Source organism: Peromyscus leucopus, chromosome 14 (assembly GCF_004664715.2).
Source record: "Peromyscus leucopus breed LL Stock chromosome 14, UCI_PerLeu_2.1, whole genome shotgun sequence".
NCBI classification, from domain to species: domain Eukaryota; kingdom Metazoa; phylum Chordata; class Mammalia; order Rodentia; family Cricetidae; genus Peromyscus; species Peromyscus leucopus.
The window spans coordinates 26,805,394-26,830,085 of NC_051075.1; the positions used below are offsets into that span (position 1 = coordinate 26,805,394).

Consider the following 24,692-nt stretch of genomic DNA (forward strand, 5'->3'; position numbering starts at 1 on the left):
TGCATGTTTTCCTGTGTTGGTAACTTATCAATGTTAAAACAAAATTTAGGGACTGCCCTGTAGAAAAACAGAATTCTAGAATAACATTCCACATGGTGGTATGAAATGAGTTTTACTTTTTTATATTTATTTATTCACTTACTGTGAGCATACACACTTGTGGATATTAGATAGCTATTTCCTTCTACCATGTGGGTTCCTGGGATCAGACTCGGGTCATCAGGCTTGGCAGCAAGTGCCTTTACCCACCGAGCCATCTTGCGGCCCTTGAAAATGATTTTTACTTCCCTTGTTATCCTCACCAAAATCTCCAGAGATTCTTCTAGACTTCCTTAGATCATACCGACCCATGTACTTCTTATGACAGATAATAAAAAACGTTTGGGAAAGCCACGTGCAGAAAACATCAAATAGGTTGCTAGCAAACCAGTTCACCCAAAGGCATGACGTTTTCCTTCTTTCTTTTCTTTCTTTCTTTCATTTTTTTTTTAGAATTAAAGAGTTTGAAGGAGCTGTTGAGTTCTTTACCAGAGCTGTTAAGATTAACAGATGTTTTCTGGATGCTTATATTGGACGGGGGAATTCTTACATGGAGTATGGAGAAGACGAGGCCCTAAAACGAGCACAGAAGGACTTCCTGAAAGCGCTGCATATTGACCCATCATGTTTAAAAGCCAGAATTAGCCTAGGCTATAACTTGCAGGTAAAATAGAGCTGCATTTTCAGCACTGAGAGCATTGTTTGGACAGGAGAAAGAGATATTTGGCTTTTCACTGGTGATGCGCCCAGATGTTATTTCTCAGTCTAGGAACATTTACTTTTTCCTCTACTGTAATATGGAGGCTAAAAGTGGGGAGCAAGGGGCTCAATTAAATACAGAGAACGTGCTCAGATGAGCCCGAGCTCAGCTAAGACTGATGTGATAATGCTGGAAGAGATGGGATAAGTTGTTAATGCAACCAATGCCCGGGAACGTGTTGGAGAAAAAAATGGCCGTCCTAGAATTAAATCTAAAATTAGTATTATAATCGCAATATGAACAATTCACAGTCCATTTAAAGAATGGATTGGATGACTTTAAAAAGAGCTAGAGCTGACTGGCAGCCAACGCAATTTGCTCACACTATTCACAGGCCGAGTACCTATAATATGGATGAGAAGTAGTTCTCAGTGCCCAGAGACAGCATTCTGTAGGAAACATAGTTTATTTTGAATAGCCACACTCCGACTTTGGAGAGAGAGGCACTGTTATATGTATGAGTGACTATTAGATTGTAATTATGATAAATGCAACAAAAACAAAACAAAAACAATCCCCCAAAAGGTTTTGTAAAAAAAAGCCCAACTAAAGGGTAAGAGAACTTATTGATAAATTAACATTTATGTTGAGGTGTGAAAGACTAGCTAGGTAAGGGAGGGATTGGGGTAGGATTTAGTCTTGAGACAAAAGGAACAACCAGTTAGGACTCTTTGTAAGAAGAGGCAGAGGGTCCATATGAGTAGAATGTGGTGGATAGAGGGAAATTTGTGACGAGACTGGAAAAGTCAATAAGGGACAGAATAAAAGCTCTGAAATCTAGTTAAAATAGGAATATCACTAATCAGAGGCATGCCATCAAATTGTATTCTGTGAAAATCCCACTGGGTGCATAACCAGGAAAGGGGATTGAAAAGCACGTCAGCATGGAGAAGTGAATTAGAAAAGGGAAGGGCCAATAGAGGAGAGTTAGAGCTGTCCACGTGCTGTCCGGGGAAAGGAGAGACAGCCTGTGCTACAAATACATGGAGATTCCGTCCTGTTTGCCTAGGTCTGAGGCTACCACAGCGAGCACAGCAGATGTCAGAACAGCCGGTAAATCCAATCCTACCGTGAGATGGTTTGCAGTTTAATATTCTGATAGTCCAACCTCAGTTTGCCTAATTCTTTGTTTATTAAATGAAGTTATGATGGCTTGCAGGTTTCCAGGCACTTGACTCAGAGAGTTTACCAGTCGGGAATGAGGATCTAGTCCTCTTTGTAGTTATATTTCTTTATATCTTTATGTGAGAGTCACTGGGCTCAGGTTGGTTAGAGTGTGCCAGCCTCTCAGACTCTGGCAGGTTAGTATTTGAGCCTGTGAGATGAAGAACAGACGCTGGGCCGTTGCAAATTAATTAACTCCCTGCCTGCCTGTCAGGAGGTGTTTAGTTGCCAGCTGGCCTGCTTTGGGCAATACTATGACATCCTTCTATTAATGGTGCCTGTCTCCTGACCTTTTTTCCAGTTGGCACTAAGGTTGTTATAAACAGGTGCATGGTAGATTTACATGCATCTTCTGTGGAGTGTATGAAGTGTTCCTAAAATTCCAGATGCTGCAACAATTCATCTGCACTATTACTCCATTCATAATAATAGCACATACTAATTTTACCTTGTGTGTTATGCATATATTATTGATATCTGGAAATCTATCTATCTATCTATCTATCTATCTATCTATCTATCTATCTATCTATCTATCATCTATCCCTACCTATCTACACACACACACACACACACGAGACACTATCTATCTATCTATCTATCTATCTATCTATCTATCTATCTATCTATCATCTATCCCTACCTATCTACACACACACACACACACACACACACACACACACACACACACACACACACGAGACAAGGTCACATTATGTAGACAAGGCCAGCCTCAAATCCACAGAGATGTGCCTACCTCTGCCAATTGAGTGCTGGGTTCAAAGGTGTGTGCCACTACTTATGGCTACTTGGGATTTCAATGTAAGTTTTTTGGTAGTCCGTAGAAGTATGGATGACACATAGTAGCTATGACTTTAAGTTGTCTAAGATTGGTATAGTAGATGACTATAAAATTAAATTTATTTGAATATAATTTGATCATAAATACTTAACTGGAATTAGTTCATTGAAGATACTCATTTTGTAGCCTACTTTTTAATTTAAAATACCTTAGCTTTAGTATCGTGTAATATATACCTCACCAAAGATTTTAATGAGTGAGAATCAGAAACATTTGTCATGCTACAGACTGTTTCTTGCTTCATGAAATTGAATAATTATTTTAGGCACAAGGAAAATTCCAGAAAGCTTGGATTCACTTTACTATTGCCCTAGAGGCTGATCCAAAGAGCTATCTAGCCTATGAAGGACGAGCTGTGGTTTGTCTTCAAATGAGTAATTACTTTGCTGCGATGCAGGACATTAACATTGCCTTAAAGGTAAAAACTATATTGATGATACTATTATTAGCATATATTCAGACTATCAATGAATAAGTCTAAGTATGTTGTTCTCTGTTACCTATTTTAAGTGATATGTAGAGAAATGTTTTGTTTCCCCAGAGTTATGTCAAAGGTAAAGGGTTATTATGGTTTATTTTGTAATCTAGATGCATTTAAAATTTAAAATCAAGTTATTGATAAGAATCAATTTATTTTATCAAATGCAATTTGTATGTTTCATAAGACCTTAATAGTATTTTTGTAATACAAAATGAATTCAAAAGTGTAATGGTGATGTCCCAAGTTTGAAGCAATTAGAGAACAATATAGATGTTCGGCTTCTTCCTATAGTGAAAGAACAGCCTTCTCATGCTTTGAATTCTCTTCCAGATTTTGTTTACTTTCTATAATTTTGAAATATTATAGGGGTAATATAAGGGGTAAAAAAAGACAGGACTTAAAGGTAATTGTTTCTACATAGCACAGTGAAGCATGTTGACTGTTCTACTTAATTTCTTCTCTCATTTAACAGATTAAGAGGTAAATGTCCCCCATGTCTATTCCTTGGGAAGAACTTAAGTAAAGCTCTAAAATTATTTGTTTTATGACAGTCATTCAACAAAGCATTAACATGAAACCAGTTTCATACCAAGCCCTTGCTGGAAATATGTGCTGTAATTGGGTTCGGCCTGCCCTGTAACAGTGCTTTTTCCCACAAGTGGATGTCCTAAACATTCATTTCACAGACATGAAATTGGAGATTAATACTATTCCCAGATGCCAATTCCTTCTTATGATTGTGTTGCAGATCAATACCACCGCAGAATTCTTAACAAATCGTGGTGTGATCCACGAGTTTATGGGTCAACAACAGAATGCAATCGCAGACTATCAAGCGGCGATTTCTCTGGACCCCAAGTACTCGCTGGCTTACTTCAATGCCGGAAACATCTACCTTCACCACCGGCAGTTTTCTCAGGCAATGTGCATTTTCCTTAACGTGTTCTTTCGGCATTAAATTCTTCCATGTTATATACAGTTTTGAAGTGTAGCCTTTATGCCTTAGGTTAATAAATAATGTTCTGTCCCATGAATATGCTTACAATGTTCAATCCTTACTTGCTTCTACTTGTGTAGATCTATGCTCCTCACTGTTCCTGACCATTCAGTACTGGTCCAGAAACACTGATTTTAATTTTCCGGCATTTGGCCATTCTCTTTCTCTATCCAGCTTCTACTGGAATCCTATCTTCTATAGCATGTGTAGACTTCCCTCAAGACCCTCTTTATGTTGAGAGTATTTAACTCATCTTAGTGTATATGTTTTGTAATTATCTGTCACATGAGCACGGGAAATAGACACATATTAGTTATGGTTTTGTGTGACTACTTAATCTCTTGCCATTTCAGCTTATACTATCTGAAATAAAAACTTGTTAGATTTTAGATGAGATAAATATTGAAATTTACTGTACTTGAAGTGGGATGTACTTACATGATCCAACCTCTTGTTTTTTTTTTTTTGTTTGTTTGTTTGTTTTAAGGTGTGGTCACTGTGTTATGCTTTTCCCAATTCACCTTGCTCTTTACTATTTTGAGTTGACTGAATTTACTTGCCACTTATTAATTTATATTATAATTTGTTAATGCTGTGTCCATTTTCTGAGCATTGTTTTGGCAGAACCCCATATGTTTTGATGCTTATTTTTAAAAACTGAGTAATATAGAAATAATGTGAAACTTACAATCTTAGCCATTTTATAATTCATGGTAAATATATGCCATAATGCTTACTAGAATTTTGCACCTGAAATTTGAATTTCCCCTCTTGCTTGGGAATATCAGTTGGGAATTTAATCAGGTGGAAGGATTTTTATATTTTCTATGCTTTATGTGTACATTAAATGTATTTTACTCTGTGTTGTGTTCCCTTTGAGTATTTTAGTTTTTCTGATTTATAGCAAGGTTTATAGTTTTGCTCTAGTGACTATAAAACTATTGTTATGGCCCTTAGTTATTATTTATTTACTTTCTCTACCATAAACAAAAATTACCATTGGATCTCCTTCTCATTAACTAGCACAAATCTACAATCTTCAATTTTGTGTGTTTGTTTTTGCTTTTATTTTTTGAGATAGTCTCCCTGCCTAGCGTAGGCTAATGTCTAACTTGTGATCTTCCTGATTCTCCCTCCAGAGGGTACAGCAATGGGATTACAGGTGTGTGTGGCCATTTTGGCTACTATCTTTAGAAGGGGAAGACCCTCCCCCTCATACCTACTCCCTCTTCCTCCTCCATTTCACTACTGATCTCCACAGAAGTACCTTTTAACCAGCGTCTATAGTAGCTGTCTCTCCATTTCTGTCTCAGATTTTCCATACACCATCTCCATTTCATCCTTTGTCCCTACTGCTCCTCCAGCTTTTTCTTGTCAGCATTCCCAGTCACTCCTCTAGTCTCCCTTTCTGGACCCTGCAGAAGCATTTGATACAGTGTAGATGTAACTGTCTTGTTAAATAAGAAACACAGAGCCAATTGCAAAGTTAAAAAACCCAAGAGGTCAGAGCAAAAGCTAAAAGCTAAAACCTTACCCTTCACTGCCGCTGCTTTCCTTCTCAGCAAGAGAGCTACTTCCTGTGTGTTTGTCCTTTTTATTGACTTTCTATTCTGCCTTCTCATTGGTTGTAAACCCAACCACATGACCTCTTCATCACTGTCCATCTATACAGACCTCCAGGTCTTCTATGGTTGGTATTGAGATTAAAGGCGTGTATCTCCATGCTGGCTGTATCCGTGAACACACAGAGATCTGCCTAGCTCTGCCTCCCAAGTGCTGGGATTAAAGGCTTGCACCACCAGCACCCAGCTTCTGCTATGGCTTGCTATTAGCTCTGACGCCCAGGCAACTTTATTTATTAACATGCAAATAAAATCACATTTTAGTATAAATAAAATACCATCATATTTCCCCTTTTCTATTTTAATAAAGAGAAAAAGGAAAGTTGTAACTAATATAAGAAAAACTATATACAAAATTACAATAACTATAAGCAATAAAACCTAAACAATGTCTAGTCCATTTGTATTTGACAAATTCAGAGAAAATAATTTCGTTATCTATCCTATTTTGGTAAGTCAAAAATGTACCTGATTCACTTTCTATCCTAACTTACATTACTAACAGAATTGTTTTATAACATCTTTCAAATTTATACACTTACACCTCTTAGTGAGTTTCTTTTCTGAAATTCTTAACAAGGAAAACTATAACTATAACTAACTAATCTTCAACTCCCTCAGAGACCCAAGAAGGAAATAATATTACCTAATAAAAAATAAAAACAGGAAGTGCATGCAAGCATCTTCCAAAAAAAAAAAAAAAAAAAGAAAAGAAAAGTGAGTTGACAGAAACAGACTGACTGGACAGTCACCTGAGGATTCTCTGCAGTGTTGGGGCATCATCTTCAGCCTATAAGCTTAGCGTATCTGACAGACTCATTTGTGAAGTAGGATGTACACAAGGTCAACAGTTTGACCTCACATTTGGTGAGAGCAGTCCATGTACCAGAAACACCTGAATTCCACTAGTGTCATGTCATGATTCAGGATTTTAAATTCTGGAAATTGTTGATGTTTTTTAAATTCAGCTTTTTTTTTTTGTCCGCTTTTCTTGGCTGTGTATATGTAGCTTCATCTCAGCATCCTGTTCTTCTCCACATCCCTCTATTAAATGCCATTCTACTATTTAGAGGTGTGAGCTTAGTTACTCTTCACGAATAACTGTTTCAGCTCTGTTCCATTGCACATCAGAAGCCATCGGCCCACTGCCTGTTCAGCTGCCTTCAAAGAATAGGGCACTGTACCTTTTCCGGATTGCAAAGGCCACTTCAGGGATGGTGCCATATTGTCCTGGCCTCAGAAGATGCCTTTTGATAAAGCCACAACCAAACCTGTTTTGACAAGAATCAGTACTCCTTTGTTTTGAGTCCTGTCTGTCCATTTTGTCCTGTTTTTCAGCAGTTGATTTGAGGATACTTTGTTGTCTAGTGGCTAACTTTTGCTACAATGAAAGTTAACTCCATATGCAGTTTCTTCAATGCCCATATTTTCTCTGAAGTGGATTGGTACTGCCAGGAGCCGACATGTCTCATAGTCATAACAAAAAGAAAAAAATTTAAGTTATTAAAACATTTTAAATACCATATTCTGTAGATCTCTGAAGGGTTTGAAGATGACCTGTCTATCTAAAATATATCTGCTCAATCTTGAAAACATACCTAATATGACTACAAGTTCTATTGTAATGTCTAACTACTAACTTTTACTTCTTTTTATCCTAATAGTTGGTAATAATAACATTTAAGGATCAGCAAATTGCATTACATTGTTAAATGAATGGTATAAGTACAATATCTTGAACAAGATTAGAATTATATGTATGGCATTTTTTAACAATAACAATCTCTCTCTCTATATATATGTATATATATATATATTTTGTATACAATATAAAACAATCCAATCCAATGTAAAGTATTTAAAACTAGTAATTGTCTTTTTTTCTTTTTTTAAACAAGAACCTTAAATTTAATCTCCTTTGCTTAGCCCTTTTCCTAACCCTTAACAACAACTTGTAACCAACCCTCCTAAGCAATGAAAATTATCCCAGACCCAAAACCCATTAGAAGACCAAAAAACCACTTGCCCCACACCGCTTCTTTGGGAATGTGGGCGTCGTATTCTTAAAATTGCTTCCTGCTGGGTATGGGCGAATGTATCTTTATTCTGAAAAGAAAAATTTTGGGTTAATTGTCAAATTCTAGGAAAGGTAGCTATCCTTTGTTATCCAGTCTGTACATAATGCCAAAGTCCAGGGTTTATCTCAAATCCTTATTGCTCTGAGCACTTTTTAGTCCAAAGCTGATCTGTAGATAATGTTTGTCAACGTAGTGATATTATTATTGACCACGTGGAATTGGTGTTGTTGTGGGGCCACATCTTCTTCCTGGAGACTTCAGTTGATGTTAGGCCTGGCCATGATTTCCTGCAGAAAACTGATAAGAGACTTGAACACAAAGACATGTATAGGTAGCTAATTGAAGCCTTTTTTCTAGAATTAGTTAGTACTCTATATGACCATTCTTGTCTTAACAAGGTTTAAAATGTATATATATTAATCTTGCAAATTTTGATATAAAATTCTTACTTAAGAAAAGTTTAAAGAATCAGAATAGAATCAACGAATTGAGATTAGTAGTAGAATAGTCCCTTAATTAATTTGGTTTTTCTTCTGTCCCATGTCAGAAGATGGCTCTTTTATTCTGGCATAATACAGGGAGTTTGCATTTTCCTTTTAACAACATGCTTGAGTTTAAAGAAGGAGAGAGCCATTCTCCAACTCCAAAGTCAGCTTTAAATTTTAATTGAACTGGGACTACAAGAAGACCAATAGTGTTAAATTTTTCTAGAGAAGAGCAGAAACAAACATTTAGGAAGACTTATGAAATTTTGTAGATGATATACCAATAGGCCATTTTATTCTGTTTCCTGGGATAGATGATTTGTCCATTTTCTTCAGTTGTCTCATTTGTCCAGTGTTCTTCAGATTCCTTAGCCTTCATTCTCCTAAAAGACAAAAACAAAACCTTTCCCCAAGACTAATTTTGGGGAGGTTCCCTTTCAGCAAGTTATTATCTGATTAAATGAAAAGGCATGTGTAATTGGTATGAGTTAGTTTAAATGGATGTTCATGCTGGTTGATGAACTATCACCTCCTCTAATTAAGAGTTCTCTCTTGTTCAAATCAAACCTTTATCAATTTTGATGGTATCTACAGCTTATCTTCTCCTGTAGAAACAAAAGCAAAACCTCATCCCCAACGTAACACATATCCTGGTTTCCATTCTGAGGTCAGCACATCCTTAAATTATATAGGCTGATTTAATTCTGTAGTTTTTTTTTTTTTTGAATTATCCAATGTCTCTCTGCAGCTGTTGTTCCTTTCTCATTAGCACTGAGAAAATTCAAAGTTAATAGAGCATTATGCAGTCTGCTTCTGGGAGTTTTTGTTTCCCCTTTCTGTTTATTTAGCATATCCTTTAGAGTTCTGTTTGATCTTTCTATAACTGCTTGACCTGTAGGATTATGTGGTATACCTGTAATATGGTTTATATTGTAATAAGCAAAAAACTGTTTCATTTTAACAGAGACATATGATGAAGCATTGTCAGTTTTGATTTGTGCAAGTATACCCATGATGGCCATAACTTCTAGCAAATGAGTGATTACAGAATCAGCTTTTTCAGAACTCAGAGCAGTTGCCCATTGAAATCCTGAATACGTATCGATGGTATCATGTACATATTTCAATTTTCCAAATTCTGCAAAGTGAAACACGTCCATCTGCCAGATTTCATTCCTCTGAGTACCCTTTGGGTTACATCCTGCTGGTAATGGCGTTTGATTATAGAAGGAACAAGTAGAACATTTCTTTACTATTTCTTTGGCTTGTTGCCAGGTTATAGAAAAATCCCTTTTTAAACCTTTACTATTTACATGATTTTTTTTATGAAATTCTGAGGCCTCCAGCACATTTCCTATCAATAATTTATCAATCTCATCATTGCCTTGTGCTAGAGGGCCTGGCAGACCAGTATGGGATTGGATGTGAGTTATATATAAAGGATTATATCCTGATTGTATCTTGTAATTGAATAAATAGTGAAGTTAATTCTGAAGCATCGGGGATAAATTCTGCAGTCTCAATATGTAATACCACTCTTTCAGCATACTGAGAGTCAGTAACTATGTTGAGAGGTTCTGAAAAATCCATTAATACCAACAGAATAGCATACAATTCTGATTTTTGAACTGAATTATAAGGACTTTGAACCACTTTACTTAAATTTTCAGATTTGTAACCTGCCTTTCCTTGTTTGTTGGCATCTGTATAAAATGTACGAACTCCAGATATGGGTTTTTCCCATACAATTCGAGGCAAGATCTAATCAGCTCTCTTTATAAGATCAATTCTTTTGCTTTTGGGATATTTGCTGTTATTTTCTCCCAAAAAATTACTACAAGCTCTTTGCCAATGTTCACTTTCTGTCCATAATTTTTCAATGTCCTCTTTAGTTTACAGGTACAACAATTTCTGCTGGGTCTATTCCTGCTAATTGATGAAGTCTCAATTTTCCTTTCAAAATTAAGTCAGAGATTTTTTCCACATAAGTTTTTAATTTTTTGTTCAGTTCATTTGGTAAAAATATCCATTCCAATATAATATCTTCCCTCTGCATTAATATTCCTGTAGGAGACTGCCTAGAAGGTAAAATAACTAAAATGCAATCTAGCTTTGAATTGATACGATCCACATGTCCTTCATGTACTTTCTTTTCTACCAAGGCCAATTCTTTCTCAGCTTCAGGTAATAATTCTCTTGGACTATTTAAGTCCTTGTCACCTTCTAAGGTTTTGAACAAATTATTCAGTTCATCATTTTTTACCCCAACAATAGTTCGTAGATGAGAAATGTCTCCAAATAGTCTTTGAAAGTCATTAAGAGTCTGTAGTTGATCTCTCTTAATTTGTACCTTTTGGGGTCTAATTTTTTGTAGCTCTATTTTATATCCTAAATAATTAATAAAATCTCCTCTTTGTGTCTTTTCAGGAGCAATTTGTAATTCCCAGCAAGGCAAAATTTTCTTTACTTCTTCAAACATTCTTTCTAAAGTATCTGCATTTGAGTCAGCTAGTAAAATATCATCCATATAATGATAAATTATAGATTTAGGAAAATTTTTACATTTCACTTCCAATGGCTGTTGTACAAAATATTGGCACAGGGTTGGGCTATTCAACATTCCCTGTGGGAGGACCCTCCATTGAAATCTTTTAACTGGTTGAGAATTATTGCAAGTAGGCACTGTGAAAGCAAATCTTTCTCTGTCTTTTTCTTGTAGAGGTATTGAAAAGAAACCAGGAGAGGCTGTCCTTTAGGGAACAGAGTAGGCAAAGGAATTCCAGATTGTAGAGAGCCTATTGGCCGAATTACTTTGTAAATTGCTCTAAGGTCTGTTACTATTCTCCATTTACAAGATTTTTTTTTTAATAGCAAATATAGGAGAATTCCAAGGGCTGGTTGATTCTTCAATATGCTGAGCATTTAACTGTTCTTCTACCAGCTCTTCTAAAGCCTGGAGTTTCTCTGTTGTTAAAGGCCATTGCTGAACCCATACAGGCTTGTCTGTTAACCATTTTAAAGGTAGAGCTGTTGGTGTCTTTGGGAGATCATCAGTTGTTGTGCCCTGTTCTTGTATAATATGGATGGCTGTTGACCACTCATTAGAATAGTATCTTCTAATATTTCTTTCAGAAACATGTGCTAGTTTATGATTTGTTTCTGAGGTTGGAGGGATGTTAATCTGAGTATTCCATTGTTGCAACAGGTCTCGACCCCACAGGTTCATAGCTATGTTAGCCACATATGGTTTTAATTTTCCTCTCTGTCCTTCTGGACCTATACATTCAAGCCATCTTGCACTCTGTTTCACTTGAGATAATGTTCCAATTCCTAACAGTTGAATGTTTACCTCCTGAAGAGGCCAAGTTGGATGCTAAAATTCTAGTGCAATTATGGTAATGTCAGCACCTGTGTCTACCAGACCAGACAACAAAACACCATTTATTTTTATTATTAATTTTGGTTTTTGTTCATTTATAGAAGTTTGCCAAACATTTTTCTTTATGTTTTCTCCTGAATTTTCTGTTCTCTCTGTCTCAGTTGTTCCATTACTTGGAGTAGCCTGGTTTATTCCAATAGGCATTTGGTTATTTAATTGCTCTGAATAGGGGTTTCCTCTATGACTGCAGGGAAGGTCTGAACTGGATTTGCTGTGGGGGCCTGCCTGAGGCCCCTCTGGGAGTTTCCTGAAGACTGAGGCAAAGGATTACCCTGTCTGTCCTTTATTGATCTACATTAGTTGGTCCAGTGTTTTCCCTTACCACACCTTCTGCATACTCCAGAAGGAAGGGGCATTCTGTTGCCATTGTTCCTTGAAGAAACATTGTTTCTAGGAATGCCCTGTTTACACTCCCTTTTCAAATGTCCTTACTTTCCACATCCAAACATCTGACATTCCTTAAACCTCTTGAAATTGTTTCTCCTATCTACATATCATCTTGGTCATGAGCCTCAACATTAACTGTGTCTCTAATCCAATCTTCCAAGGGTGCAGATCTTGCTTTTAATGGCCCAATTATTCTTTTGCGTGTTGCATTTGTGTTCTCAAAAGCCAATGATTTTATTATTATCTGGCTAGCTTCTGAATTCACGACCATTCTCTTTACTGCTGAAGTCAATCTTCGTAAGAAACCTGTGAAAGATTCTTTTGGGCCCTGTATAACCTTTGTAAATGACTCAGTTTTTTTTCCTGGTTCCTCAATTCTGTCCCATGCATTAAAGGCTGCCATTTGACGTAGAACTAGGGTTTGGATATCATATAAACATTGTGTTTGTCCTGCAGCATATTGGCCTTCTCCAACAAGCTGATCCTGGAAGACTTGTATACCTTTATCTCTACATTGTTTTGCTAGGTTTTTAGATTCCTCTTTGAACCACATTTGCCACTGGAGCTGTTGTCCGTGTTCCAGAACAGCATGTGCCAGTTCCTGCCAGTCCTGTGGTATAATCCTATTATAAGTTGACCAGGAGTTTAACATTTGGTTTACATATGGGGAATATGTGCCATAAGATACTATTGCTTCCTTAAGCCTTCATAAGTCTAACATTTCAACTGGAGTCCAAAAATTTTGTGCATTCTCTTGACCAGGTACCTGTGTATGGTTACTGGATAAATTAAGGGTGATTGCATTAAAACAGGCTTTCTTTCTGTAACCTTATAATCCAATCCTGAAACAACTTCACTGTTAATTCCTTCTGTCTGAATTTGAATTTCTCTATAATTCTTTTTAACAGGTTTAACAGGTTTTTCTAAAACTTTTATCCTGGCACTTAAATTGACTATCTCTTTAAATAGTAAAATAAGGATAAGAAAAGTAATAATGTGCATAATTCGATCAACATTAATCTTCTCATATAGTTGTTCCATTGCCAGACTGCCTAAAATTTCAAACAAAGCCCAATTTTCTTCCAATGCACACATAAAACCCATTTTTTTTTAATGTGGAAAAAATTTCTCTTTTACATAGTTTCCTTTAAAGTATCTGATATCTTAATTGACTTACCAAGTCTGTGTAGAACAGTAGAGATCCGATGGAATTTCAAAACAGCCACTCAGCATCTGAATAGAGAGAGAGAGAGAGAGAGAGAGAGAGAGAGAGAGAGAGAGAGAGAGAGAGAGAAAGCATAGCCACATTCTGGCTAAAAGCTTAAATCCAGGCACGTGTTCCTGCTTGCTCTGAGTCGAGCCTGGGCTCCAGCTTCCTTAAGCTCAGACCACGTGTGTTGGCATTTCTGTGTAGCTGTTGCAATTACAGTCGAGTGCAGCTGACTGGTAGCTCCAGCAGGCCTGAGTTGTTTGTAGCACCAGCTTTAAGCAAGTAGCTCCAGCTACGGGTAACTGCTTGCAGCTACGGTCAGGTCAGTCTGACCTGAGACCTAAGCTGAGCTGGGCCTGAGCTAGGGAGTCGGGCTGCCCAGGTGGGACCTGCCACCAAGCCAAGCCAAGCCAAGCCAAGCCAAGCCAAGCCAAGCCAAGCCAAGCCAAGCCAAGCCAAGTGGTTTTTAATGAATTCTTGACCCATGTTGGGTGCCAAATGTTGATGTAACCATCTTGTTAAATAAGAAACACAGAGCCAATTGCAAAGTTAAAAACCCAAGAGGTCAGAGCAAAAGCTAAGAGCTAAAAACCTTACCCTTCACTGCCGCTGCTGTCCTTCTCAGCAAGAGAGCTACTTCCTGTGTGTTTGTCCTTTTTATTGACTTTCTATTCTGCTTTCTCATTGGTTGTAAACCCAACCACATGACCTTCTCGTGACTGCCCATCTATACAGACCTCCAGGTCTTCTATGGTTGGTATTGAGATTAAAGGTGTGTGTCTCCATGTTGTCTGTATCCTTGAACACACAGAGATCTGCCTAGCTCTGCCTCCCAAGTGCTGGGATTAAAGGTGTGCACCACCACCACCCAGCTTCTGCTATGACTTGCTATTAGCTCTGACCCCCAGGCAACTTTATTTATTAACATACAAATAAAATCACATTTCAGTATAAATAAAATATCACCATAATACAGGGCACTTACTGCTTCAGAAAACATTCTGCTCTGTCATTCTTCCATCAACCTGTCCACATATTCCATTCTAAATAATGACCCTTTACAACTCATTGATTTCTGGGATGAATCTGGCTGGTCTCAGCAAGGATTAGATGTAAGGACAGTCATCAACAGTGTAGTTGTCTAAGACATGGCTGGGTTGTCATTGCTCAGATGCTAATAGGCGGTGTTTTTCCAGACTTATAAGGTAGTGTCAGTTGCCTTACACTTCAGATCATCCTTTGTCTGGGTCCCAGAAATATTTTTTTGCAGTGTAAGTTAGTTAAAGAGGCTGGACTCAGTAGTACAAACCTGTAATGCTAGGTACTGGAAAGACTGAGGCAGGAGGATTGCAAGTTCAAGTCTAACCTCAATATCTTAGTGGTAAACTGTCATTAAAAAAAAAGACCTAAACATACCATGACAGAAGAAACAGAAGAAATCAACCCTAAAAATGACTTTAAGAAGATGATAGAGGCCCTTAAAGAAGAAATAAAACATTCCCTCAATGAGGAAATAAAAACTTTCCTTAAAGAGGAAATGAAAAACTACCTTAAAGAGGAAATAAAAACTTTCCTTAAAGAGGAAATGAAAAAGTCTCTTAAAGAGGAAATAAAAACTTCCCTTAAAGAGGAGATGAAAAACTCCATTAAAGAGGAAATAAAAAACTCCCTTAAAGAAATGGAAGAAAAAATGAACAAAAAATGGGAAGAAATCAAATCAAGTCAAGAAAAAGCAATTAAACAGATGAAAGAAACATTCCAAGATCTGAAAAATGAATTTGAGACAATAAAGAAAACACATGCTGAGGGAATGCTGGAAATAGAAATCGTGACAAAACGAACAGGAACTACAGAAATAAGCATAACCAACCGGTTGCAAGAGATGGAACAGAGAATCTCTGACACTGAAGACATGATAGAGAAAATAGATTCGTCAGCCAAAGAAAACACTAAAGACAAAAAAGTCATAACACAAAACGTCCAGGAAATTTGGGACACCATGAAAAGACCAAACCTAAGAATAATAGGGATAGAAGAAGGAGAAGAATACCAACTCAAAGGTACAGAAAATATATTCAACAAAATCATAGAAGAAAACTTTCCTAACCTAAAGAAAGAAATACATATGAATATACAAGAAGCTTACAGAACACCGAATAGGCTGGATCCAAAAAAAAAAGTCCCCTCGCCACATAATAATCAAAACACTAAACACACAGAACAAAGAAAAAATATTAAGAGCCGCAAAGGAAAAAGACCAAGTAACATATAAAGGTAAACCCATCAGAATAACACCAGACTACTCAATAGAGACTATGAAAGCTAGAAGATCATGGACAAATCTCATGCAGACACTAAGAGACCACGGATGCCAACCCAGACTATTATACCCAGCAAAACTCTTAATCACCATAGGCGGAGTAAACAAAATATTCCAGGATAAAACCAGATTTAATCAATACCTGTCTACAAACCCAGCCCTACAGAAAGCACTAGAAGGGAAAATCCAACCCAAAGAAGCTAAACACATCCATGAAAAATCAAGCAATAGATAATCCCACACCAACATACACCACAAAAGAAACAAGCTTGTGTAGCTATCCTAATATCTAGAGAAAAAGGATGTTTCAAAAGAGAAGAAGTCTTGTGGCAATGCCTCAGTGGTCCAGGTAACTACCAGAACTCAGAAAAGTTGGTAGAACTTGGGATTGACTGGGAGGCCAAAGATTTAAAAAACAGAAGATTCTCTCAAGACACAAGTTGTGTGATAATAGTGTGTTTTGTGTGTGTGAATGAGAATTTGTAAATGTTGAATTCTAGGCTTCGACAATCATTGTCAGTGCAGATTAAGCTGCAAGTATTTATGCTTTAAAACTTAAATTATAAAGCTAGTTATGTCTTTCTAACAACTAGTTTTAATGTTCATGAGCATATTTTACCTACATTACCTTTTCAGGATGTTGAGAAAGATGCATCACAAGGACAGGCTGGAGGCTGGGGGCTAGATGGTTTTGAGGAAGAGGTCTTGGTGGACTCTTTCATAGAGCAAAGGGAAGCAATGCCTTCTGGGAAATGAGCTAAGTTTTAATCTAGTCTTTAAGATTAGAAGCCAAAAACAAAAATATTAAGGAAAGGAAAACCTAATTGATCTTTGAAGTATTGTTATGTGGAATTGAGTGGGACTTTTGAGGCCTTTCTTCCAGAAAACAAGGACTTGGTTGTCAGGCCTATATTAGGCCTAAACCTTGGTGCCATGTAGTTGTACTTAAATCATTTCAATGGAAAGTATCTTTGTGATTGGAACTTCTAGTGCAGTTTGGAGTTCTTCCATTTGAAAAATGTGATATTTGCATGGGATTGTTTGAATCTTGTTTTCTAGTCCCTCCCCATCACCACCCTCATAGTCTGAAGGTAGATTTTTCTCTTGATAAAGGAACAAAAAAGGTGAACATCTTGTTTGTAAATAGGTATCTAGTAACTAGTGGTAAACTTGAAATGGTAGAATTCTTTAAAGCCTAATTCTACATAGCCTCAAGAAAACGTATCTTAATTACTTTTGAACCTGTATTCACCTTGTTTTTTTCAAATATCTTAAGTTATATTTTCTTTTTCAGAGCTGCTTCTTATTTGGGGCTACTTTTTTTTTTTAATTGAGGCGTAATTCATAAAAGGGTATATTGTTTTGATGAGACTTTTTACAACTGTGGCTGGATGTCTTTCTTTAGTTTTCCAAGAAGGGCCATTTTATTTTTTTAGAGTTACTTTTAAAAGTCATGAGATCAACAACTTGGACTACTATGCATGTAAGTGCTAATGCAAATTAAAGCCCAAGTTGACCTCCAGCAGCAGTTCATTCTATGTTGACAGTGAGAGAACACTTTGCCTGTTAGGATACTGTTACTTGTGGACTGAAATGCTGAAGAAACCCCTCCCCCTATTTTGTTTTTTTTGCAAAAATCAAGGTATATTCTAGGGTTTCCTGGTTGACCTCAACAGATAAACTGAGATGATAGTCTTAGTTCATAAATGATCTGAATGTAGATTTACAGTCTACGTGTACAGCTGGCTAAGTGAGATCGCTTTCACAGTTCTGCATGTATCCCATCGGCTCCCCATTAGTCACTGAACTCTTAAAACTGGTATTGTAACATTATCACAATGTTTTGCGCCAATTTTATAAACTTTACAGTGCAATGTGTTCCTTTTCCGAGGCAAACCAAAGGTATATTTCTCAAGGTTCTGCTGCTATCAGCAGCATTGATGGAGGATTTTTTATACATTTGTAATAGATAGAAATAAACCAGAAAAAAAGAAGAAAAAAGTGGTGGAGGAAAAGGTGAACACTGCAAGAATACTCAAAAGGGCTAAGAGTTGCAAACGCCAAGAATGGCTTTGCATAGTAAATGGAATAGAACAGCTCTGAACTATAGCTTACTTTTCCTGGTTTGGTCTGACAGAATGATTGAATGCTTTTGTACAAAAATCAGAGCCTTAAAAACAAGGATTTGGTGAGAATGTAAAATGATGTGCCACTTTGGCAAAACAGTTTGGTGGTTGGTCAAAATGCAAAACGTTGTTACTCTGTTACTCAACAATTCTACCCTTAGGAATATATCCTCAAACTACTGAAAATGTGCACCTATGAAACATGTACATGAAGGTTTACAGCAGTGTGTTGCTAATAGTAAAAAAGTTAAAACAACTCAAATAGCTATTAAATACTGGAGAGAAATAAAATGTGGCTTATTCATACAATAGAATATTATTATAATTATTATTATTTATTTTTTTTTTTGGTTTTTCGAGACAGGGTTTCTCTGCGTAGCTTTGCGCCTTTCCTGGCGCTCACTTGGTAGCCCAGGCTGGCCTCAAACTCACAGAGATCCGCCTGTCTCTGCCTCCCGAGTGCTGGGATTAAAGGCGTGCGCCACCACCGCCCGGCTCAATAGAATATTATTAAGACATAAAAATGAATGAGAAACTGACAGATTAAATGACTTTGGTGAACCTTCATAATTTCATTTGTAGATCTTTCCATTTCTAATTTATAAATACATTTGGGGTTATGAATTATAAATGTACTGCCTCCTGTCAACATTGTATACTTCTGTTTGATGATTTCTGTGTCAAACATTATATGAAAATGTTTCCAAGTATTTTCTGTATTAACTGTGAGTGAATAGAACAAAATAAATTGCCTGAAAAAAAAAAGTTGGAGATACAGGTCAGCGGTAGAGTGTTTGTTTAGCAAATGTGAAACTCTATGTTCAATTCCCATTACCACAAAAAAGAAAATAATTCATAAGATTGAGAAAAATAAAGTCCCTGAGGCGAAATTCTGTTTTTGTAGGTGGTTAAATCTGCAGGATAAAGAACTTTACTTTTTAAACTTATCTTTAATAACTCAGTGAATGTCATATGTAAAATTATTCGTTTAGCTCTAACATGTAGCTCAGACTATATATATATGTATGTATGGGTGGGCTGGAGAGATGATGGCTCAGTAGTTAAGAGCACCTGCTGTTCTTGCAGAGGCCCAAGATTCTGTCCTAGCACTCACATAGTGCCTCACAATCATCTGTAACATCAATTGGGAGGGGAGGTTGGTGTCCTCTTCTGCCATCTCTGGGCACCAGGTATAGATGTGGTGCATATACATATATGCAGGCACTCACACATACGTATAAAATAAAAATAAATATCAATGATTGTTTATAGTATGGCTCTATTCCCCCAACATGGCAGGAATACTTCCTCAAGTAATATTCCACATAAAGCTGTTTCCTGTCTTGGTGTGATGGATGCTTGGGTGTTAGTTCAGAGTCTAATAAGAGTTAACCATAGCTATTCAGCTGGGCTGCCATGTCTGGGCCTCTCTGAGGAGAAAATGGTTTCTATGCCTTCTCCCTGTCCCCTTCAGTTGTTTCTGAAGGAAGATCTTAGAGCAGGAGGAAGGTACCTTATCAAAACAATAATTTCCAGAGAGTTAAAACACATACAAAACCTGACTCCTGTTTATTATCAAGTTAGTAACAGTGCTTTAAAGACACATTTGGATGCCACACTTGGTATGAATGATTAACTATAGATGACTTTTAGACAATAAATTCAATCTTCTTTATGATTTATTAGTCCATTAATTATAGATTGAAGGCATCAGATCAGTTGTTTGAGACTCAAGGGTTTTAATTACTTTAGCTTCTAATTATCCCATACTCCTCTACTACAAGTAATCTCATTAAATTAATAGATTTTCAATTTTCTCAGTAATATAATTTGGAAGCTATAAGTTATGATGTAGGAGTTGGAGAGATGGCTCAGTGGTTATGAAGAGCATTGACTGATCTTCCAGAGGACCTGGGTTTGAGTCCCAGCATAAGCATGGAGGCTCACAATCATCTGCAGTTTTACTCTCAGGGGAATCTGATGCCCTCTTTAGGCCTCTAAGGGCATTGTACACATGTAGTGCATAAGCGTGCATGAAAGCAAAATGCCCACAGACACAGAATAATAGTAAAAATAAAGCTCTGTTGTTCAGAATTGGATGCACTAGTGTATGACCCTTTATGATTTGCTCCCATTGTTAGAAGGCACACTGTTGTGATTAGATAACTGCGTAGTCTGCACATCATTTGATGATGAGTTAAAAGGAAGCATAGATTGTTTTACAAAGAAAGTAATGCTGGGAGACATTCATTTACTCCATTTCTGATGTCTGTGGATACAACCTTTTCTTCAAGGGTGAGTTCTTTTTAAGCTGTTCACAGATGTGAGCCAATTCTGACCCCGTCTCAATGAATCCTTACGTTGCACTTCAGCATGGCATCAAACACCTGCCATCAGGGATGAGAAGGGTTATACAGTCCTGATATAACTGCTCCTCAAAAGTCAGAGGAAGCAAAGTTCATAAAGAATCCCCTGAAGGTTTTGTTGCCTCTTCATGTATAGATATTGGAAGAAAGAATTATCTGTAATTGACTGAGCCTTACTACATTTGGCATACTTCTCTCAGTACTTTATATGAGAGATATATGCTCAGTTCATCCTTTCATCAACAATGGAAGTAAGAGTTTGTTGGTTTCATTGGCAGATTAAGAAATTAATCAAATAGAGCTTTATAACTCAGTCCATGTAGAGGCAGGATTTGAACCTAGCATTCTGGATCCTTGGTCTGAGCTGCAGCCACCATGCCATTAATATTTATACTAGCCTGGGTGGAAGATGAGCTTGAGGAAAGATCCCTAGAAAACTGGAGGGAAATGGTTTAATGAGGGCAGAAGATGCTCTAAGAGATCACAACAATACTAGGTAGGGTCTAGTTGTAGGATAAAGGTCTGAGCCCACTTCTGGGTTTGAAAACCTACCAAAACCCACCAGTCCCTGAGCCCCCAAACCCAGTAATCCCTGAGCTCAAAATCCTACTGATCCCTGATCTCTAATTCTCACCAATACCTGGTCTTGGCTTGAAATCCCACCAATTCCCACCCTGGAAATCTCCACTCTGAAAACTCTAGATAAGCCTGTCTCCTGCTCAGGTGCCTGCTGCTTCTCTCCTGAGCAGAGGCAGCCACCCTCTTGGATCTCTCCCAATAAATCTCTAGTGTGAAGTTTATTGTGTGGCGTGACTTTGTGGTGTTCCTTGGCTCCTGACTACCAGGATACCTTTCCCTCCAGGACTGTAACACCTTCATGGGAAAACCTGCCCTCTCAGAGCTGCAACACTTACACAAGGAGAGAGCAATTTAAGAACAGAAAGATGAAGAGAGTCAATGCCATGGAAATGCTTTGGAGGAAATAATTAGAAAATGTCCACAGGGCTTGAGAACATCTGCAACCTGAGCAAGAACATAACTCTTAGAAAGGGTAGAATCCAGATTGCAAAGAGATGAGATGCATGGAGCCTAAGAGATCAAACTGAGTGTGTTGTTCATTTCCCCTTATAGATAGAATTTAAATTAGGAGTCAGATGGTCATTCCTCAGGGAGTTAGAAATGAACATGAATAGAAGGATGTCCAGTCAACATCTTGTCTCCATATGGTAAAATGTTCAGTTTTCTTTAATTCTGTTTCATGTATATCAGGACTCTTATAACATAATAAGAAACAAATTACTGAAAGATGATCATGTGATCAGATGCCACAGTTGTGTCAAGAAGCAAAATGAGAGGTTACTTGTTTATTCTCAATGTTGATACTTACCTCATTGCAGGCTTATAGCAGTTGATTCTTGGACCAGGACCTGAGACCTCTATTTAAGGTTCTTTTGAAAACCAAGTTATGAATAAGGGTTAAAATAAAAGCACTGGCAGATTTAGTTAAAAAACAGAATAGATTTGCAAGTGGGTGACCCTAGTTCAGTAGAAAACTAAGAAAGTTTCACACCAAGGAAAAGGATAAATCTGAGATTTTTTTCTGATATAAAAATGACGTGTAATAGCAACAATCTTAAACATTTTCATAAATTATGCATAATATGAATACATAAGTATAGAATATACAAGAGTAATTTTATTAAGTCTTTTTTATGCTTTGTATTTTTTACATTTATTTATTTATTTATTTTTATTAAGAAATTTTCTGTTCATTTTACATACCAACCACAGGCGCCCCTCTCCTCCCTCCTCCCAATCCCTTCCCCAACCTTCCCTCCCCGAAACCCATGCCTCATTTCCACCTCCTTTAAGGCAAGGCCTCCCATGGGGCATCAGCAGAGTCTGGTACATTCAGCTGAGGCAGGTCCAAGCCCCTCCCCCTGAACCAAGGCTGTGTAAGGTGTCCCACCATAGACACTGGGCTCCAAAAAGCCCACTCATGCATCAGGGGTGGATCCTGATCCCACTGCCAGGGGCCCCTTAAGCAGGTCAAGCTAAACAACTATCTTGCTTATGCAAAGGGCCTAGTCCAGTCCCATGGAGGCTCCACAGCTATTGGTCCATAGTTCAAGAGTTCCCACTAGTTGGGTTTGAGACTTTTTTTTTTTTTTAAGAGGAAAAAGGCCAAGTGTAACCTTTGGCTCACATAGCAGTTTTGATCTTCACTTGGTTGTCCACATCTTCCAAGTCCATGGCCAACATTGAATACTTCAGTCTTTGGTTTCATCAACAAGTTGATTTATAGTACAGTGAAGTTTATATTCCTTTCAGTGCAATTTAGAATCTTCTTTTGAAAACCCATCTATATCTTCATCTCTTTATCTGTTTTTATATGGGAACTGCTAATTACCTTATTTGTATTTTATTTTTTGTCTGGTTGTCTTCTCTAATTTACTTCTTATTTTTTTGTTGTTCTGTTCGGGGATTTGAGATCTGGGCTTGTAGGAAGTGTGGACATTGCATCCCAACAAGTATTTTACCATTGGCATTGCCTAGAATTGCTTGTGCATGATATTATGTGTTGAACCCTAAATATCTCCTTGCCATGAGGTGAAGACTTGGTCTCCAGCCCCTGATGCTATTGGGAGGTGATAAAATGTTTAGGATATGAGGCCTGCTAGAAGGAAGTTAGGTCAAGGGGGTGAGGGTGGCAGTGTGTGTGTGTGTGTGTGTGTGTGTGTGTGTGTGTGTGTGTGTGTGTGTAAGGCCATTGAAGGAGATACCTGATCCCTGAAGCCTCTTTTCTCTTGGTTTCCAAGCTTTCATGAGGTAAACAGCCCCTTGCCTCCTGCCCCCACCATGATCTACTGTGTGGCCACAGACCCAAAGCAACAGGGTCAGGGATCAGGGGCTGAAACATCATACACAGCCAGCCCCAAATAGATACTTTCTCCATTTTGACTCTCTCAAATATCACATTTACAGAGAGCTGACTAGAACATGGCTATAAAACGAAGAACAAAAACCGGGCAGCTTTCAGTTCTCATTTTTGTTACAAACACTTCGATATTTGGGATGAAATGCCATCACTGCTTTCTTAGAAATCTGTTGGGCTTGACATTAAATTAAAATAAAAGGACTTCAAATTTCTTGATATCTGTTAATTAAGATACATTAACATGCTTATTATTCTTACATTTTATAGGCCAGTGACTACTTTTCGAAGGCGTTGGCGTTTAATCCAGAAAATAAGCATGCTCTCATGAATCGAGCTGTCACAAACACATTATTAAAGAGATATGAAGAAGCAGAAAAAGATTTCTCATGTGCAATTGAGCACTGCCCCCACTGGTCTGCACTATATTTTAACAGAGCAATTTTCCACTTCTGCTTGAAGCAGTATGAGCTAGCCGAAGAAGACCTTGGCATAGGTAGGTGTCTTGTAAACATGTTGAGAAGATGGTAGCAATTAGTATACCTCTTTTCAGACTCCAAAAGAAGAACATCATCAAGCCTTTTGGTTTATATAGAATCCATATGTGTAGTACCACATCCTTAATGTGACCGATACAGATTCTGTTTTGTAATATCTCATCTTCACACATTGGTGAGATGAGTTATAATTATTAGGAAATCACATATAAGCAATGCCAGTCTCCCAGAGGAAGGCATTGGACCACAGCTTCCTGCATCAGTCTTCTCAGAAACATCTGGTGTTTCTAATTGAATCGCATTATTACATTTGAAGAAAAACACTTCAAATGAGAGCTATGGGAGATTGATATCGACATATCTAGACCTTTTGTTTTCTTTTGCAGCCCTGACTTTGAAGCCCAATGAAGCTGATGTGTATAATCTCAGAGCACAAGTTCGTGGCAAATTAGGACTGATAGAGGAAGCTATGAGTGACTATAACCAAGCCCTTGACCTTGAAGAATGTCCCCCGGTTACGTAATTACAGATTCTTGTGGTTTCTGTACTAGGTTAAGTGTATAGTCTTCCTGAAACTGAAGTCTATTTGCTGTATAGAAATGTCACCATTGTTATTGTATTTATTGCACGTACTAAGCGGCTATTCTTTTTAACCATTTAATATATTAAAAAAACTATTTATATTATGCATTAATTACAAAACTTTTTCATGATTTTAGAAATGAATTTGGTGTCATGTAGCCTTGTTTATACTGGTGAAGTAAAAAGAAATGGCTTTCTGGTTCACCTAGTATCTTGATAGGTGAATATCTTCATGGGAAACAAGGTCTTAAAAAGGAATATTAATGCCTAAAGTATTTTCTGAAATAGTAAGAATAATAGAAAAAATATCATCAGCCTTTTTTCAATGCCTATTTAAACATA

The 24,692-nt window shown here is 37.4% G+C and overlaps 1 protein-coding gene across 1 annotated transcript in view; it reads left to right on the forward strand.

Annotated features, from left to right (window-relative positions):
- Nucleotides 1–24,454, forward strand: part of Ttc6 (tetratricopeptide repeat domain 6) — a 194,777-nt gene extending 170,323 nt beyond the window's left edge. The window contains exons 28-32 of the mRNA XM_028869755.2: nt 493–703; nt 3,091–3,243; nt 4,055–4,225; nt 23,542–23,767; nt 24,155–24,454. Coding sequence (XP_028725588.1) covers nt 493–703; nt 3,091–3,243; nt 4,055–4,225; nt 23,542–23,767; nt 24,155–24,291 — 898 coding nt within the window. The 3' untranslated portion in view covers nt 24,292–24,454. The remainder of the gene's footprint in view (nt 1–492; nt 704–3,090; nt 3,244–4,054; nt 4,226–23,541; nt 23,768–24,154) is intronic.
- Nucleotides 24,455–24,692: the final 238 nt, after the last annotated feature.